The 17,998-nt window shown below is 46.5% G+C and overlaps 3 protein-coding genes across 3 annotated transcripts; 2 read left to right on the top strand and 1 right to left on the bottom strand.

Annotated features, from left to right (window-relative positions):
* Window positions 1-1,621: 1,621 nt before the first annotated feature.
* On the bottom strand, window positions 1,622-3,799 carry LOC112284710 (membrin-11). The gene is made up of 2 exons (XM_024524814.3): window positions 2,405-3,799; window positions 1,622-2,100 (listed from the first exon to the last, which is right to left on the bottom strand). Exons 1-2 carry the CDS (start codon window positions 2,897-2,899, stop codon window positions 1,816-1,818), a joined length of 780 nt encoding a protein of 259 aa, XP_024380582.1. The 5' UTR covers window positions 2,900-3,799; the 3' UTR covers window positions 1,622-1,815.
* A 1,999-nt stretch (window positions 3,800-5,798) lies between these two features.
* Window positions 5,799-6,879, top strand: LOC112284976 (uncharacterized). Its single transcript, XM_024525403.3, has 2 exons — window positions 5,799-6,470; window positions 6,738-6,879. The coding sequence occupies exons 1-2, from the start codon at window positions 5,911-5,913 to the stop codon at window positions 6,850-6,852; spliced, it is 675 nt and encodes a 224-aa protein (XP_024381171.3). The 5' UTR covers window positions 5,799-5,910; the 3' UTR covers window positions 6,853-6,879.
* On the top strand, window positions 6,786-15,714 carry LOC141044431 (uncharacterized). The gene is made up of 13 exons (XM_073535355.2): window positions 6,786-7,083; window positions 7,674-7,747; window positions 7,837-9,034; window positions 9,387-10,483; window positions 10,909-11,027; window positions 11,151-11,473; window positions 11,760-11,868; window positions 12,176-12,279; window positions 12,591-12,781; window positions 13,196-13,763; window positions 13,888-14,251; window positions 14,585-14,821; window positions 15,132-15,714. Exons 1-13 carry the CDS (start codon window positions 6,937-6,939, stop codon window positions 15,203-15,205), a joined length of 4,605 nt encoding a protein of 1,534 aa, XP_073391456.1. The 5' UTR covers window positions 6,786-6,936; the 3' UTR covers window positions 15,206-15,714.
* The last annotated feature ends 2,284 nt before the right edge of the window (window positions 15,715-17,998 follow it).

Here is a 17,998-nt window from a genome sequence, read left to right on the forward strand (position 1 = left end):
AAGCTGTGCTTCTAAAAAGAAGCAGGAGTGCATTTGTATTTGTTATTTGTACGAGCATATATATTTTATAGTGAGATTAATGGGCTTGAGAATGAAGAGGGTCTACACATTTGGATTCCTCACAATTGTTTTGAAGCGTGCTTGATGTAGAGTATCTTGATATTTCGCAAAAGATTTTGCTTTCCTTTGTTTCCAATTTTTGCATTTTACTTCCAGTTGCTGCAAGATCCTTTTATCATGATTGTGTTTAATGGTGTTCTCTTTTGGGCGCTTTTGTTTGTCTCATTGTTCCGATTGCATCCTCTTCGTTCATTCTACTATTATGTGGAATCTTGCTTCTTATTCTTTTTTTAACTTTTCATTATTTTTTAATGTATCCTAATTTGACAATATTGTAACGTGTGATGGAATATTATAGCTCCGGTTCTAGTGATGATTCCATTGCATATTTAAGTTGTTTTTGAAGGATCATCCTTTCGAAGGCTACCTCTGTGTATTATAGTCATTGACATTTGATTGTATTTGTGGATTTTTAAAATGTACTGTTACATTCCTGGATGTTAAGGTTTTAACACTAATTGTCAAACATTTGTTATGTAGTATATTTCTTTTTCTATCTTGTATCTTCATTATAATATTGCTTTTTGAGAATTGGAGTTGATTGCTAATACTATGTGAAGACTTGTATTGCTACTAAGTTAAAAGATTTTTTCGTCAACGAAAAATGAAATGTTGTCTATGAGGTGCATAATTGTTAAAGTCTGACTCGGGCAATATCACCACTATAAGGTTTGGACTTATGAAATCTTTTTCATTGAATCTTTGGTTGATTTTTTGTTTTCTTTCTCATATATTTTGTTTGAGTTTTGGATACTTAGTTTCAGCTAGTTGATATTTAGATGATCTAAATATATCTAGAGTAAAAGTTATATTTTGTTATTCTGTCCCTGTCACCTAATAAGTTGCAAAAACTTATAAAATAAATGGTAAAAGAAGTGAAGCTAAAATTGTCTAAGTGAAGTCCCCAACTCTTGATAAAACGTGATTGAATCTTTGTTGTTAATGTGTTGGAGTTGACCCATTACGAGATGTCAAAGTAGGAGGATAAATTGAAAAAAATAAATGAAAATATATTCTAATAGAAGAAAGGTCTCTATGTGTAAATTTTCTTCAATACATGACTTGTAAAAGTAACAAAAAGTTTTTTCTCAAACATTTTAGGAAGAATTTAGATGTGATGTTGTGGCATAAACTAAAGAAGCTCAATGATACTAGGCTCATAGTCTCTATATTTGTTTATTAATTATTTGTTAAGTTATTATTTATTTTTTATTAAGTTGTTAATTTGATATTAACAAATATAAATAGTTTTATAAATCTAATCTATTAATTAATAAAACTACTATTTATTATTATTGGCTAAATTATGTCACTTCATGGAACCTGCATGCGTACTTCTCCAAATTCACCATATGCATGCCAAGCAAGTAACGTAACAAAGAAAGAACAAAAAAAGACAGAAAGAACCTTGCAAACAGCTCTGCAGTAATGCTACGACAAAGATCGTGTACAAACTCTCATATGAAAGCCAGCAAACAAACAAGCAAATCCAGCGGTGATATTCTCGTAAAACTTCAGCATGTCCGCCGCACCAAATGGGCAAAAATGTTGAGCAAAGAAATGAACATAATTTGTCAGCAAACTTGTATTTGCTGTGAAGAACAACCTGCTGACAGACAGCAGGTAGACAGCAGATGGTTGGATCACCTATCATACTGCTTGCTATTCTACACGAAAACCCTAAAAGACTTGACTTTATCGGACCCACCTGATCACAACAACAAGAATAACGATGGTTACAAACATGCCCCCATAAGCGATCCATCGATCCACTTTATGTCGTCTCTCTATAATCCGCATCATTTTGTTGCCCAGCCCCACAGTGTTCAACAGGTCATATGCCTTGCGTTGTGCAGATTTCAGGCGGTCTCGTTGGACTGCATACTGCGCCAAGACAGCCACTCCCGTCGCATATGCATCGTCTATCATTCGTGATGAGTTCTTTGCAGATTGCAGTGCCTGCATGTCGAGGTCGTGCACCTGCAACATAACAAATGAAGTTACAAAGGAGCAAGTTACAAATTAAGAAAATCCTTCACATAACGGAATCCACAACTATCAGCTGATACTACACGACCACACACTCTTCACTAAACAATCGCAGTGATCCACATGGACAAGAATCAGTGGTAATTATATGGTTTCTCTCACTGAGAAGAATAAGCTGTACAACATCCTCGATCTATGCACATCGATCAAAACCTTTACAACATCAGACGATATAAACAAATAAATAAATAACATGCTAACCAATTGCGAAATATCAAATTTGAAAGGAGCTTACCTGCATTATGTGGGCTCCGTCTCCTCTCGCACGACGGAAAAGCTCCGCACGCTCTTGAGCGTCAACTTGCCGACGGTGTTGCCGCATAAGGTATCGATCAAGCCCTGCCTTCAGTGACTCAACTTCCTCCGCAACTTGCTCGATACGTCGCTTCCACAGGTCCCGCTGCCCTTTCGCCAAGATCTGGTTCCGCCACATCCTGTCCATATCGGCGCTCGACATCTGCAATTGTCCGATCTCCTTCTTCAGGTGCTCTACAAGATCTGGCGCCGCTGGCCCTTGCCCCTGCAAATCCTGTACGCCACCTATTCCCCTGTAGCTAGGACTGCTGCTGCTGCTGGGATGCTGCCCTGCCATCTCCAACCTCTCTAACCTCTCCAAGCCATCGCGCACCATCAGCAGCGCCCGTCGCGCCTGGCTGTACACTCTATCCAAAGGCATCCCACCTCCCACCCCTTGCATCTTATAGTCACTTGCTCCGCCGTGATCCTCCATCGACACTTGCTACTTTTGCGAAGAACTACGAATACACTACCATAGTCATAAAGAGTGACCACGAGGGCCTCCGTTACACTCTAGCTGCCCAACGGATGACCGTCACTTCATCTCTCCAACAACAAAACATGGAATCCCGCCTTCCCGTCTAATACCTCCTCACGACGTGCCTCGCAAGCTACCGTAATTTGACCTCGAACACCAGTACTTCAATCTTGCATTCGCTCGCTACTGGAACTAAGCTGTATATCCCTGAATCAACTTCTCACAAAACGCCACTCGCCACACACCAGGTCCTAGGAGATCCTTTCTTCGTTCAAGAAATCGATGCTCGCTTGCACTGCCAAACAGGCGAACGACGCATTCAAGAACCTCACCAACCTAGCTTCAGTAACCAAGAAGACAACCTGATCGTAGCAGATCGCCACAGATCACCAAGTCCTGAATACGATACCACCCAGGCATTACTAATTTCGAATTGCACAAAGACCAATACATCCTCGCCAACGCAAATCACAGAAACGGTCTCCATTCCACATCACCACACACTCTTCAACACGGATCATCTCCTCGTCCTCCCACACAGCAGGTTTCCACCAAGTCGAACACCCCGAACACTAAACCATTCTCCGAAAAACACCGACTGCATCAATGAACACGTGACATCGCTTTTTCAAGCCCTAAATATCCCGACGGCACAGTTCCTCTATTCATAAGAGGCACAAAAGCAACAACGCACCGCACGAGTAGAAACGCGTGGAGTTGATTCTACCAATGCAGACAACGCAACGGAACCAGCTAGAAGAATCCTGGCAATGCATAGCGGGAGGGTCAAAGAGCGTCCCGTAAACGATTGCAAGGGGACCAAGAACACCAGAGCAGCATTCCGAAAGTGGGCATTCACGGAGAGCTGTGGCGGGCGAGAGTCTTCTCTTCATAAAACACCCCTCGGTGCACTAAGGCCCCACTCCCCGCACAAAGGTCTTCGTAGAGGACGACCGATTCTGCGGGCAATAAGTGACGTTCATCCCTCCATGGCCAATTCCGGCCAGAATCATCCTCTCTGTACACGACAGATTCTGCGAAGTCTCAGTAACTTGCGATCCTCCAAGGGCCATTCCAGCCGGAAACTTCCTGTCCTTCGACGACCAAACCTGCCTCAATAATAAGTCAAAATGGTTTATTGAATTTATCTAAACATATCAACACTTTATGCAGGATAAATAACTTTGTGTACACACATCAATAACGATTGATCTCAGACATCAAATTTAATTACGTGAATGATTTCGGACACCCAAATATATACATGTATGAAGAGACATACAGAAAACACGACATAACAAGTTTATGGATAATGTGACAGTTCACCAGAGTGTAAAGGGAAGATCCTCAATTAATATAAATTATAAAACTAGAGTCAAGCTTAACCAAAAAAAATATAAATATAGAGGAACAGTTTGAAATTTAAGAAAGAGAAAATAAAGATAGACACACTGCCTAGTAAATGATATAAACACTGTAAAGAATAAAATTGCGTAAACACTTGGAATTTTCTACATAATATTGATAATGAAGTTTTTATATCACAAGCTTCATAAGTGTCAAATAAATATTTATAAGGTATCATATGCTTGGAGCAACTTGAGTCCATAACCTATATTGGTATAGCAGCCATGGAGGTACTATTTATTGCCATAAATATATAATCTTATCTTTCAAACTCATCTTGCATATCATTTGCATTCTCTCTTTTTATCTTTCTACCTTTGTAATAATTTAAAACAAAATATCTTACTTTGCCACAAATGAAGCAAGTTTTGATATTACCTCATTGTTTTGAATAATTGGCATTGTTTTGTCATGAGTGGAGTATTGAATCTTCACTTTGAGGCTCTTTTTATTTCCTCTTAGTCACTTCATGACTAAGTCTTGTTGTCACTTTGTCATATGTTGTGATTTTCTATCTAAAAATACACCATGTACTTATTTGCAAAGAGTTTGGCTCTAACTTATTAGATAAGTTCTAAAAAATAATGTATTCTTATTATAGATACCAAATAAATATAATAATAAAAAATCTATTAATAAATCTTTTATATTTAAGAAGCTTTATATATTAGGCTTTCTATAGCATCTAAAAATATTCTAACATCCTTTGCTATACCAAGTCATCACAATACCATTTACTCGTAAGCTTAATTTCCATTGAGCTCAAACAAAATCCATAATCTTCTTACAAAAATTCATCTTTACATCATAATTTTGTAATAATTTTAAATCTCTATCTTTAACATATATATAAAGTCTTAACTCCCAAAACACCCTTTCTTTTGCATAAAATGCCCAAATTATAGCACAACCCTTTTAAAATGATTTTTTCCTTTCAAAGATTTTTTCTCTTTGAACCAATAGTTTGGAATTTAAGAAAGAGAAAATAAAGATACACACACTGCCTAGTAAATAATATAAACACTATAAAGAATAAAATTGCATAAACACTTGGAATTTTCTACATAATATTGATGATGTAGTTTTTATACCACACTGAATGGAATAAATAGCATGTAATCATTAATATTTTCAACTAAAGTAGACACCAAAAGAAGAAAATAAAAATGATTTAAAATACTTTTTGTCCAAAAAAAAAGTGTATTTAGAATCAAAATGAAAAAGAAACTAACCTAACAATACGCATATTTATAAAACACATAAAAATGGTATCTAGACCTGTCAATATTGATTTAAATATTCACAATTAACTATTCCAATCGCATCTTCTACAAACAAAGCTACTCCCACCTACATATTTCTAAACTAAATTTATGATAAACATTTGAACTATTAGAATGTGTTGAAAAAAACAATATAAAAATTTGAAAACCAAATGGGGGAGGAGGGGAAATGATGATGGTGTGGGACTCTCGACCAAAAATGTGATAGCAAGCGTTGGTGAAGTGAAGTGGGAATGGGGGTGGGTCCTCCAATGCAAAGCAAAGCAAGGAAGCAAGATGAATGAAATCAGGAGAGAGCGGATGAATGAGTGGCATGGAGGACGGCTGGGCGGGGGGCGCCAAAGGGACACGAAGAATGAAGCCAAGGGAGGGAAGAGCGCCATGAAGGAGGAACAACAACAACGACACCACCAACAACGTGGAGCGAGAAGAAGAAGAAGCACCTTCAATCATCGCCATACAGCTTCCTTGCTTGCTTGTCTTGTCTTCTTGCTTTGTTTTGTATTCACTTTGGCCCTTTTTCTTCTGTCTGGGTTAGGGTTTCTTTCTCCCCCCACCCCTGTCTCTCAATCCGATTCCCTCCGGGACTGTCCCCGCTCCCTTCACCCCCCCCCCCCCACCTTGCTGATCTCCGCTGCATTGCTCGGTCCATTTGTTGCGGTCCCTCCGTCCCCAATTTGGTCGCATTTGGCTTCGGGTGCTGCTGCTCTGGCGCGACAAGTGCGAGGTCGGGTGGTGTTGGGCACAAAAGTTCTTGGAGTTGCTGGTTTACGGGGCAGAAGGCGTTCGCGGGAGCGTGCGAGGGGAATTCAGGCGATTGCGCGAGGCGAAGGAATGTGAGTGATTGGGGTGGAATTGTTTTTTGGTCTGTTTGGGAGTCTGGCTGGCATGTAGGAGATGGCGGGATGTGGCCCCTCGCGGTTCGGGTTTTGCGATGAGGGGTGCTGGGAGGAGGAGGACGGGGCGAGGTTCGGTGTGCGAGGTGGTTCCGGTTGGGTGCATGTTCGGGCGTTTCGAAAGTTTTTTCTCCCGCCTCGTAATTCCGAAGAGCGCATGTAGGTGTGTAGGGCGAAAGGTTTTGAGGGTCGGGGGCGTGAGTGCAGGTGCAATGGTTGGCGCGGTTTCGGTGAGTGCGTATCGGGTGTGTGTGTAGGGGCGACCACGAGGCGGTGGGGGTTCCTTGTGGTGATTAGGGCGGAGGTTCGAAATCACGGTTAGGGTTTTGGAGTGCAACTATTGAGGGAGGGCTGCGAGGTTGTACCTCGGCGGGAGCGGGCAGGCTTGCAGATGTGACCCCAGGTTATGGCGAAGAAGAAAGGAGGAGGCGGGAGAGCTCCCAAAGCAGGGGGCGCTGCTGTGGGGGCCTCCGTGGAGGCACCGTCCCGGGAATTTAACGTGGGTGACCTCGTGCTGGCAAAAGTCAAGGGTTGGCCGGCGTGGCCCGCGCAGGTGCGTTATCATGATTCAGCGAAAGAGCATTACCAGAATCTCGTGCAGAGGCTTGAGTGATATTTGAGCGGCAAAGTTTGTTTCGCAAGCAGGGAGAAACATGGCGTGAGGAATTGGCCTTGGAGCCGGATAGAATGTGTTGGCTCCTTCTCGACCCTCTCTTCTTGTTTCGCTGGCCGGGGAGCGGTGTCATTATCGTCGCGGCCGTCGGGGCGAGTTTGCACGGTTGCGTGGGAGGGTTGTGGGTTGTGTAGGCGGGTGGTGTCGTCGATTTCCTGGAAGTTTGACCGTACTGTCGGACCAGGCGAGGGTTGGATTGGATTGGAGTGGGCTGGAAGTTGTTCCATGTGTTCGGTGTCGTAAAGCTGAGAGAGGTGACCCTGCGCGCGCGCGCAGGCGTAGTGGGTAGTTTGTTGTCATGGTTCGGCTAGCGACGGGGTTCTGCTGTGTTGGCGGAGGTTCCATTGTTTCGGGGGCATCCGGCTATTTCCTTCCATGTCTACTCCATTTGGGCACTGTAGTTCTTGTCCCTGGCGTGCCGGGGCAGTGGATCACAATTTTGACTTCATTTTGGAACTGGACGTTGGCAGATTGGAAGATTGGAGACGCAAGGGAAACACGCTGGCAAGTATTACGTGACCTATTTTGGTCCAGGACAACAAATGTGAGTTTTTCGTCCGTGCTTTTGTCGCACAGTATTTTTCACATTCTTTGCGGCCGTAGAGATGCTAAGTAGTGCTGGTGCTGCGGCAGTGGTTGGTGCCTGCCGGTTGAGCTGTCGGAGTTTGATGCGGATCAGAGAGAAGCCTCTGTTCAGAAGTCGCTGAAGAAAACTGCGGACAAGAAGTTCATTTTCGCCGTGAAGGAAATATGTGCTTTGCAAGATGAGCGGGCAGGGGCCTCGCCCAAGGACTCCGCAGAAGAGGATGGGGAGGTATCCGATGACGACGGTCCTCGGGATATTGGCTCGGACGGTGGAGAAGAGGACGCGGTGGACAGGGAGACAGGTTTTACGGAGGAGGTTAAGCAGGACAGGTATCCCATGCCCGTCGTGACATTGAATCAGCAATGCGAGTCCGTTTATTTCAACGAGGGAAACGGTGAGGAGGATGTCGAAGATGGCGATGGCGACAAGGATTGGAGCGAGAGGCGACGCTACAATGATAGCGGTGTACAGACAGGGAACGATTCGGATGGAGGAGGGCAGGAACAAGAAGCGAGTGCCGATGGCGCGATAGGGGAAGGGTTGAAGCCGTTTGTAGAGCTTCAAAAGCCTGACTCGGAGTCGGTTGGAGGGAGGAGGCGTGCTTTCGGAAACGCGTTGGTGAGAATTAATCAGACTTCCGAGGAAGGTGTGGAGGAAAAGGCCGCGATGCCAGAAGGCGAGACCCAGGTGCTGACATACCAGTACGGGAGGAAGAAGAACCGGAACAAAATTAACAAAGATGTATTGCCTGGTGTTGTGGATGGGTTGGCGTCAAACCTTGGACAAGGAATCGTGGAAGACTCAGCTGCTGTGCATGCCGAAGCCAGCGATGTTCCGAAGAGGATGAAACCCAAAGTGGGCAGATCGTCCAAAGCCAATCAACAAGGTAAAGTGGGACAGGACAGCAAGTCGAGTGGTCACGCGGTTAGAAAGCCAGATGCTGGGGCGAAGAGATCTGAAATGGAAAAGGGCAGTGGAAGAGGTGCACATGAAGGCATCGGGAAACCTGGAAAGGACAATGACAGCGTCGTAAAGAGGGTTCCGTCCGACAATGGGCACAAGAGGAAGGGGTCTGATTTGAAGAAGAAAGACATGTACAGCCCTGGTGTGAAGGGAGAGGTTTTGGGCGGGGAGAAACGTGAACGCAAGTTGGAGGCGAAGAAGGACGTGAGGGAAGTGGCGGCGGAGGTGGGCGGATTGAAGAAAGAACCAAAGAAGTCGCAAGTGTCGAGCAAGGGTTCGGAGGTGGGTCTCGAGTTGTCAGGACTTGTGGTTTCCGTTTTGTGGTGTCATTGTTTGTTTGGAATTCGGAGTAATGGTGGATTATGAACCTTGATTTGTGGTGGCGGTTTTGGATGAGCGATGTGCAAGTTTTCGAGGCCGCACTCGCCACAGGGCGATGCCTCGTTACAGGTGCTACTGAGGTGTTTGTGAATACTGCTCCTTGGTGGTCCCGCTGTGATCGGTACATGGTGGAGTGACAGCGATGCGGAGTCTGGGAGGTGGTGTGCCGTGCACCAGTCAAAGGGAATGAGTGCAGTGAATGTTGTGCAGGGAAGTGGCGAGTTTTGGTATTGAAGGTTTCATGGTTTTGCAGGAAGTAAAGAAGCATTCGGCTACACCGAAGCAGCTGGGGGAGCACGTGAGAAGCGGTGTTGATGACTCGGAGAAGAAAGTTCCAAGCTCCTCTCCAGGTTGTTTTGGAGGATCGAAGGTGAAAGTTGAGGTGAAAGGGGAGGGTTCTGTGAAACGTAGAAGGTTGTCCGATGGCGAGGGCGAAGGGGAGGAAGGGAGTGCGGGAGGGGAGAAGGGTGATGGGGGGACTAGCGTGAAAGTGGAGAAGGATGAAAAAAGCCTTCCTTTGTCGAAGAGGCCTAAGATGGTCGCGTCGGAAGACAAGTCGGCGGAAGGAAAGCAGAAACATGTGTCCATCGGGCGTTCGAGTGTGGATGGAAGCAATGGCGAGAAGGATTCGCCCAGAGATGGCAAGTCCAGAGAAAGGGGAACCAGTCTACCCCCGAAAGCAGACAAGGACCGGATGAGGAAAGCGGCTCTGGATGGCGAGGCTGCCCTCCCTCCTTCGAAAAGAAGGCATCGGGCGTACGCAGCGATGAGTGCTTGTGAAGCGGAAGCCGCTACAGCAAGCGCGGCGGAATCCAGGGAGCAGGCAGGAAATGGAGTGGCTTGTAACCAAGACGGCAACGATGTGGATGCAGCCGCTTCCTCCGAGGGTGCGAATAGAGAGGGAACATCTGCGCTTGGGCACGAGGCCGGGAGTGTGGGTGGGTCCTTGAAGGATGCGACGGCGGCGCCACACGCTTGGGAGTCCACAGACGGAGGGCATAAGCAGCAGAAAGTAGAAAGCGGGCACGATAACGCGAGTGTCGAGGACAGGACAGAAAGCAAGAAACATCCACCCCTGAAAGACGCACAGGCAACAGATTCACCAAGAAAGCGCAGCGGAAGTGGGGATCCGAGCAAGGTGCAAACCGCGAGGTCAGAAGGTAGAGTGAAGAGTTCCAAATCGAGGAGTCCTGGTCCCACGAGATCGAGCTTTGAAGTGGCGACGGAGAAGCGGAAGGGGCATTGGGGCGGGTCCGAAAGTGGCAAATTGAGCACAAGTATGTCCGGGGGGACAGAGGCGTTCCCATCCCATGCAAAGTCAAGTTTCGAGGATTCAAGTATAAGAAACGCGTGAGTACCTGAGCATCATTTCGTACGCTGATGCGGTTGGAGTGACGCACGCAGTTGGGTGTGAGGGCCCCGATCCTTGATAGGGATTTTGAGCGTGTGCATTGACGTGATGAGTTTTTGGAGAGAGCGGTGGGTGTTCAACGTGCGTGCTGCACCGCATTGAGCATCACTGAATGCTTCACGTAGTGTAGATGTGGTGACACTGTTTGGAACTCGTGGAACGAGCAACTTTGTCGCCCTGAAGTCGTGTTTCTACTTTGGTTTTTGTTGTTGTCATGGTTGGAAAGGGCGGTGAGGTTTTCGTCCTATCGTGCGTGCGTGGCGTGCGGAGTGGTGGATGTATGAACGTTAGTGACGAAGGGGAGTTGAATGGAGTCTGTGGATTGTGTGCGGGCTCACGAGAGGTGTGTTGTTGGTGCAATCAGGGTTGCTCTCGCTAACGAGAAGAGGAATGCGCTGAAGAGGGAGGGGGATTCATCTGCCTCGATGAAGGCTCTGATCGCAGCAGCTCAAGTTAAGCAGCGAGCCAAGCAGAACTTCACAGGTGACAATTTGTGGTTCTTGTACCGTCCTTGTGGTTCTGAAGGTTACGCAGTTGACGGCGCACCTCGAAGGGTGTATTGCGGTGTCGGCGGTTGCACTGAGAGATGTTTGGGGATGTGTGCAGGCGGGTCTGGGCCGTTCGTGTTTGCAGAGCTCGACAAGTTTCCAAACAGCATGGTATGCAGCCCTTCTCCTTCACAAAGAAGAGGGAGTTCAGGGCTGACTCCACCAGTTCAACATGGGCAGGGCGGTGTCTTGAGTCATGAAGGACACAAAAGGCAAGATCTGGAGTACACTCGATACGGAGAAGCAGCGGTGGATACGGAAGCCACTATTGCACGGGATACCTTTGTGGGTATGTTGGAGACAGTTTCTCGCACAAAGGACAGCATAGGGCGCACGACGCGGCAGGCCATGGATTGTGCAAAGCACGGCATTGCGGAGCAGGTTAGTTATATGGCAGCGGTGTTGTGGCGCAGCGTGATTTGATTGTTCCGGCGTGCTCTTGTAAGCAGATGGTAAAGTTGGGAGTTGAAGGTGGGTGTTAGCGTGAGGTGGAGTTGTTGTAGGAGCATGTTAGTGTGAGGTAAAGGTGAACGTAGTGCTAACGGTGATGCATTGTCACATAGGATGCGTGGATATTTATGATTACTAGGCGGCTTCATGTTTACTAGTGTTGATGGAAAAGGCTGGCGTTGAGGCTTACTGAGAGCGGTACCTGAGCTTTTTGTAGATTGTTGAGGTGATTGTACGGAAATTGGAGAATGAACCCAGCTTTCATCGGCGGGTAGACTATTGGTTTCTTCTAGATTCTGTCACTCAAGTCGCCCATACGCAGAAGGGTAAGCTTTCCTTGCTATGGTTTGTGGATGTAATCCTTGATACCGAAAGCAAGGCGTAGTTTTATGATTTGCGTTGCTCGTTTTTCTCGTACGGGGTGGTAGCGACGCTCTCGATTTGTGCATCGTGTGGGATGTAGGTTGTTTGTGGGGTGCACAGGTGGGTGCTTGTAGGCAATAGCGCCGCATGTCGTGTCTGAGAGCGTGCGTGATGTATTGTTGGCGGAGTGGTTTTGATGGATTGCGTTATCGCAAGCGTTGGGTTGTGTGGGTGCTGATGAGTTGTGTTCGTGTGTTTGGGACGCATCAGTGGTGGCATACCTCCCGATCGTGCAATCTTTTCTTCCTCGAATACTTAATGCAGCTGCCCCACCAGGGGGTGGGGCGCGTGAGAATAGAAAGCAGTGTCTGAAGGTAAGCGGTGATGATGGTGGCTGTTGGGGCGTTGTATTTCGTGTGCATTTTCTTTGGTGGTGTAGGTACACATACATTCCAAGCATGCACTCGTTCATTCCTTTTATCGGTGTGTCAGGGGTGGGTGGGAACTTGTGAAATAGAGAGATTATTTGAGCGGTGCGTGGTGAAGCATGGGTAGCTACTAAGCTCCTTGTGCGTGGTCACCGTGTTGGGGTCTGTGTGAACAGCGTCTTGACGGTTGTAAAGCAAGGAATCTTTTGACGGCTGGTTCGTTTGTGGAAGTAACCGATAGTCGTGGTGCGTTGCAGGTGTTGAACTTGTGGCTGGAAAGGAAGGTGATGTCGGAGTCTGTTTTGCGACATTTCATGACTGAAATAGAGTCGCACAATGACGACAAGGGGTTGCCTGGAAACGGTGGCCGCCGACTTTCTCGATCTGAGCGTGCAGTGGACGATCCTATAAGGGACATGGATGGCATGCTAGTTGACGAGTATGGAAGGTAATGCTCCTGTTTCCATATCGCGTTGTGTAATTATGTAGTGAGCAATTACCTCATTTGGACGAGCTATTGAGTTGAGTATACTAAATCAGAACGCCGAAGGTAGATGTTGCGGTTTTCCACCGCTTTGTGGGTGATGCGATTGTTGAGGCGCGTGGGATTTTTGTACATGGAGTCGAAGTGGAATGTTGTGTTCATGGCCAGGCTTGGGGTGGTACAGAGCGTGTAAGCTTGTGCGGCTTGAAATGACAGTGAAGGGTGGCAACCGTCGAAAGTGTTTGAGGTTTTGTGGTCGAAGCTCGTAAGGTCCGGTGCGGCGTGAGGTGTAAGACGTGAATTTAGTGTAGAGGTTTTATGTTGGAAAGTCGTGCAAGTGGTGCGCTTTCATGAACGGTGGTTGTGTTCACTGCCCAGCAATGCGTCGTTGAGTTTGCCGGACGGGTTTTCCATCATTCCTCAGTTATACGAGGACGAGGAGGAAGGCAGCGAAGATGGGAGCAGGCAGTTGGAGACGGAGTCTGTGAGTGCCATCAACACCACGCGTTCAACCGAAGGGGAGGAACCGATCGACAGGCATCGAACCGTGCTGGAAGATGTGGATGGAGAGTTGGAAATGGAGGACGTTTCTCCAACAGCAGAGTCAGAGGTTTCAGGTATGAAGCTAAGGGAGCAGCTTTTGGGAGATGGTTATTCGGAAGACGCAAGGACAAACTGTGGGCAGCCTCCTCTGCCGTTGGGTCCTCCCCCTTCTGTTCCATCGCCACCTCCTCTGCCAGCAGATCCTCCTCCTTCACCCCCTCCACCCCCCCGATCCCCACCTCCGCCAGTGACTGGGTCGCAGGCAGCGTATCCAAGTATTGGGCGGAATCCGGCTCATTCACAGGATTCAAGTACTCATCAAGGGAGCGATTCACCGTCTACACCAAGTACCTACTCGGGCTTAGCTGGGTATCAAGGTCAAGGGAGCGGTGGGTTTTCTCAAGTAAGTGAAATCGGCCAGCGGTTTTGCACGCATTTTCACTGCAGACGCAGGTCCGATTGAACGGGAGCGTAGGTGTTTTGGAAATTGTTGTTGACAGTGCAGATGTGACGGCGTTTGTTTGCAGGCGGGGTCCAGGTCGAATGCGTATTCAAGTGGTGCAGGGAGTCAATCAGGCGCGTCGCTGGGTTCTCCGATTCCTCCCCTACCTTCTCAACACAGCAGTCCAGGGTTTGCCCTTGGAACACGTCTTCCACCCCCTCCGCCTCTCCCTGCGTCGTATCACCCTCAACGGGTGTGGTCGGAATCCCGGACTTCTCCAGGCGGCGATTCTGACGTTTCTCCCCGATCAGGGAGGGGCGGGGAGGAACCAGTGCGACAAGGAAACCAAGAGGTGTCTGGCAGCGAAAGAGTTGGGCAGTTGGGCGGCGGGCGACACGATGTTGGACCCTTCCCAAGTGGAGGTTGTACAAGCTCTGGACCTTCAGAAGGTGCAGAGGACTTCATCTTTTACACCTGTGGTTCCGGTGGGCCGCCGTCAGTGGCGTATTTGTGCTCAGTTTTCCGATGGTTTCTGGTTGGGCAGTTATAATGCAGCTGCAGAAGCGGATTGTTTTGACATCTGCTTTTGCATGTAAGGGGAGTTTGGTCATGTTGTGGATGCTTTCGTGTGTCGGAAGTGGCCGCTAGTGGAAGCTGTGGAGTGGACGTGGTATGGTCGGTGAGGGCAGTGCGACGGTGCTTGATGTGGATGTATGCCCGGCGAAAGTACTCTTATCTGCGTGGGCTGAAGTTTAGTTCCACGATGGTGTGCACGTGTGCAGGGGTGCAAGCGGGAGATCAGGGATCGGGAGTTGGCATGTCTGGTTATTCTTCGAATGGTCCACTTTACGAAAAGGAGGATAAATCATACAGAGTGAATGCGGGTGTTCGGCCTGGACCAGCAGGTGCCCAGTTTCCGTACGGGCCTCCCGGAGTTCAACCTGCGATGCGTGGTGGACCAGTCGGGGGACATTTCGGTTCACATGCACAATACCAAGGACCTCCCATGAACCCGTCAGGTACGCTTTGAGTGGCTTGAAGGGGCTGGGCGGAGGCTCTCGCTAGAAGCATGTATGTAGGACAGTTTGGTTCTGGAGGAGTGAATGGCTTCGAATCGGGTAGTTGCAGGCATTTGTGTGAGGTGTTGGTGTCAGGGGCTCTGTTTTTGAGTGTTGTGAATGTCTTGCAAGACGAGATGGTTGGAGATGTAGTGAGAAGGGTGTTGGGGATTGTATGGGATGGAGGTGAGCAAATGAGGAGGTTATGCTTGCTGAAGAGCTATTTTTTTTCTGGTTGCACGGTCTGATGGGTGGGCGGCGATGTTTATAGGTGGTCAGGGGCCGATGCCGACGCTTGGGTTTAGACCCGGGGGTCCCTCTCATGGTTCGTGGAGGCCGAGTTAATTTATCCATTGGCGAGCAACGGGCAGATTTTGCCGCCTGCAAGGTAGGGAAGGTGTGCCTTCCGCTGTATAGAAGCTACGACTACCCGCAGGAGTGGAAGAAATGGTTGCTGGAGCTCTTGCTCGTAGTGGATGCCGACGATGACCATGCATTCATTGTTTACCATCTGGCAGGTTCATGTTTGGCGTTTTAGTGAAAAAACTGAATTTCCGAGTACGAACAGTGAACCTGGAGTTAAATGTGAGCTTGGTCACAAGTTGGGCTGAGATTCTCGAATCTTGGGAGGAACTGTAGAAGCTTTGAAGTTTGGGCAATGAGGCGATTTCATTGTTGGAGGGAGGTGTCGGGATGGAGTAGTATATCAAGGTACTGATTGGATGCTCGAGAAGGAAGCAGCAGCAAAGTAGGACGTTTTCCCCTGTTTTTTTTTTGGTTCTTGTACATTCTCTACTTTCCAATTAGAGGCTGCTGATTGCAGCCATTAATACTATGTAGATTTTGGGTCTGTATGGAAGAGTCTCGGTTACGTTTGCTTACGATGGTTTGTGGTTTGCGATCGTTTTGCATTATTGCGCGGTCTCCGTTGTTGGACTTGGGGTGGGTTTTACCGCATGTTTTTGTGCACGACAATTGTACGTTTGGACCCGACTGATTTGGCTAGAGTGCAGCAGTTGTGGTGCAATTGGACGTTGGGGGTGCACCTGTGAAGTTTTATGAGGATTGCCTGGGCGAATGTTTGGAATGCTTCTATTTTAGTTGTATGAGTCGTGGGTTCTGAAACGTCGCTTTTGAATCGGCAAGTGCCTGCGTGTGTGCGTTGTGTTTATTGTTGTTGTTTTTGTTGTTATTTTTGTGTCATTTTGTTGTTTGGTCTGTTTTCTTTGTGCACGTGTGCCTTGGTTCCGCCAGTGTTGTCTCTGGCTTTAGGCCCTTGCCTTAGCAACAACTGCGAGTTTTGTTTTTGTTGGAACTATGATCTCAATTTATGTCTTGTCTTATCATCCATTCTTGGATGAAGAGCATAATTAGTCTATGTCGTACTGTTGCTGTTGAGATTCGGAACTTACTCAACATGTGTATTTTTACTCTCTATTTTTACTCTGGGCTCAAAGTGGTCTTTTGTTGAATATATGTTTCTATTTGGCTCTTTGGGTCTCTCTGTTTTTTCTTACGTTCTGTTCATGTTGTGTTTATTTCCTTATGGTATTAGAGCGAATTTCGTTGCATAGTTTGCTTTTGAATCATTGAGATTTTTTGTTATCAAATTTTATTTTATTTTATTTTATTTTCTTCTTCTTCCATTATTTTTTCTTCTTCTATTAACACTGTCTCTTTTTCTACTTATCCATCGCACTCTTATTTTTATGATAAACTAGCATTTACAGATACTATTCCTTGTCCTTGGTGTATTCCAAGGTTTTTTTTTTTTTTTTTTTTTTTTTTTCATACTTGTGAAATAACAAGCTCCTTCATAGACGACTTCTTTTCTCCTTCAACCTATATCTTCTTATGATACAATAGTATCCACAAATACACCACTACTTCCACTTGGACACATCTCCCACTTTTTACTACCACTCTTATGCTCCAAGAATTCTACATCATGACTTTTGATGATCTTTTTGGTATCTAAACACATGAGCTTATATGCCTTGGTGCTTTCACAATAACCAAGGAATATACATCTTGTGCCTTTGCATCAAGTTTGCCTCTCATACTATCTAGAACCTTGACGTATGCAATGCATCCAAAAATCCTCATGTGGAGTATGTAAGGTTTGTTATCAATCCAAGCTTCTTGGGGAGTCATTCCTTCAAGTGCACTTGTGGGACACTTATTTCTTGTATACACGCCATTTATCACAGCTTTCGCTCAATACTCATACCCAAGTTTTTGAGCATGAATCATACTCCTTGCCATCTCCACAATAGTGCGATTTACTCTTTCAACAACTCCATTTTGTTGTGGGGTGTAGGGAGTGGAGGTTTGTCTTACAATACCTTCATGCTTCAATAACTCATCAAAGTGTTTGGACAAATACTCACCTCCATTTCTCGATCGCAACACCTTAATCTTGTGCTCACATTGCTTCTCTACAAGTACTTTCCACTCCTTAAACTTGGGAAAACACTCACTCTTAGCCTTGATGATGTAAATCCATACCTTCCTTGAAAAGTCATCAATAAATGTGACAAAGTACCTTGCTCCACTCATAGATGGTGTCCTCATGGGTCCACAAACATCCGAATGCACAAGCTCCAGTAATTGGTTTGCTCTTGCTGCAACTCCACTAGGAAATCATGTCCTATGTTGTTTGCCTTGAATGCATCCTTCACAAGTAAGATTCATGGTAGAATGGCCAAGGTCTAAGCCACTTACTATAGATTAAAGCTCCTTCATGCTTTTGGCATTCAAATACCCAAGTCTTTGATGCCAAATGCCCACCTTGTCTTCATTTGATGGAAATTCAGCAAAGACAGCAACCTCCACTCCATTGGATCCTCTTGTAATTGATAATATAGATATTGCCATCCCTAATCCCTTTTGCTACTTCTTAGCCTTCCATGGTTCTCACAAAACATCCATTCATGTTAAATTGCACTTTGCACCCATGAGTTACAAGTTTACTCACCGAAAGGAAGTTCTTCTTCATCTTTGGCACATGCAACACATCCTTGTCTCAAAATTTGTGCCACACTATCTTTGACATTCAAGATTCCAAAACTGCTTGGAATCACAACAAGAACATGTTCCTTGAGAGTGATTCTCTTGCTTATGCCCTTCACCACCACC

The sequence above is a fragment of the Physcomitrium patens genome, chromosome 7 (assembly GCF_059467195.1).
Source record: "Physcomitrium patens ecotype Gransden chromosome 7, ASM5946719v1, whole genome shotgun sequence".
NCBI lineage: Eukaryota > Viridiplantae > Streptophyta > Bryopsida > Funariales > Funariaceae > Physcomitrium > Physcomitrium patens.

Bases quoted from the DNA above. Each gene is read 5' to 3' on its own strand.
- LOC112284710 (XM_024524814.3), bottom strand. From the start codon at position 2,899: ATGGAGGATCACGGCGGAGCAAGTGACTATAAGATGCAAGGGGTGGGA. The intron at 2,101-2,404 runs GTAAGCTCCTTT...GTTATGTTGCAG, and splicing joins ACGGAGCCCACATAATGCAG to GTGCACGACCTCGACATGCA.
- LOC112284976 (XM_024525403.3), top strand. From the start codon at position 5,911: ATGAATGAAATCAGGAGAGAGCGGATGAATGAGTGGCATGGAGGACGG. The intron at 6,471-6,737 runs GTGAGTGATTGG...GCGTGAGTGCAG, and splicing joins ATTGCGCGAGGCGAAGGAAT to GTGCAATGGTTGGCGCGGTT.
- LOC141044431 (XM_073535355.2), top strand. From the start codon at position 6,937: ATGGCGAAGAAGAAAGGAGGAGGCGGGAGAGCTCCCAAAGCAGGGGGC. The intron at 7,748-7,836 runs GTGAGTTTTTCG...GTGCTGCGGCAG, and splicing joins TTTGGTCCAGGACAACAAAT to TGGTTGGTGCCTGCCGGTTG. The intron at 14,252-14,584 runs GTGCAGAGGACT...GCACGTGTGCAG, and splicing joins AAGCTCTGGACCTTCAGAAG to GGGTGCAAGCGGGAGATCAG.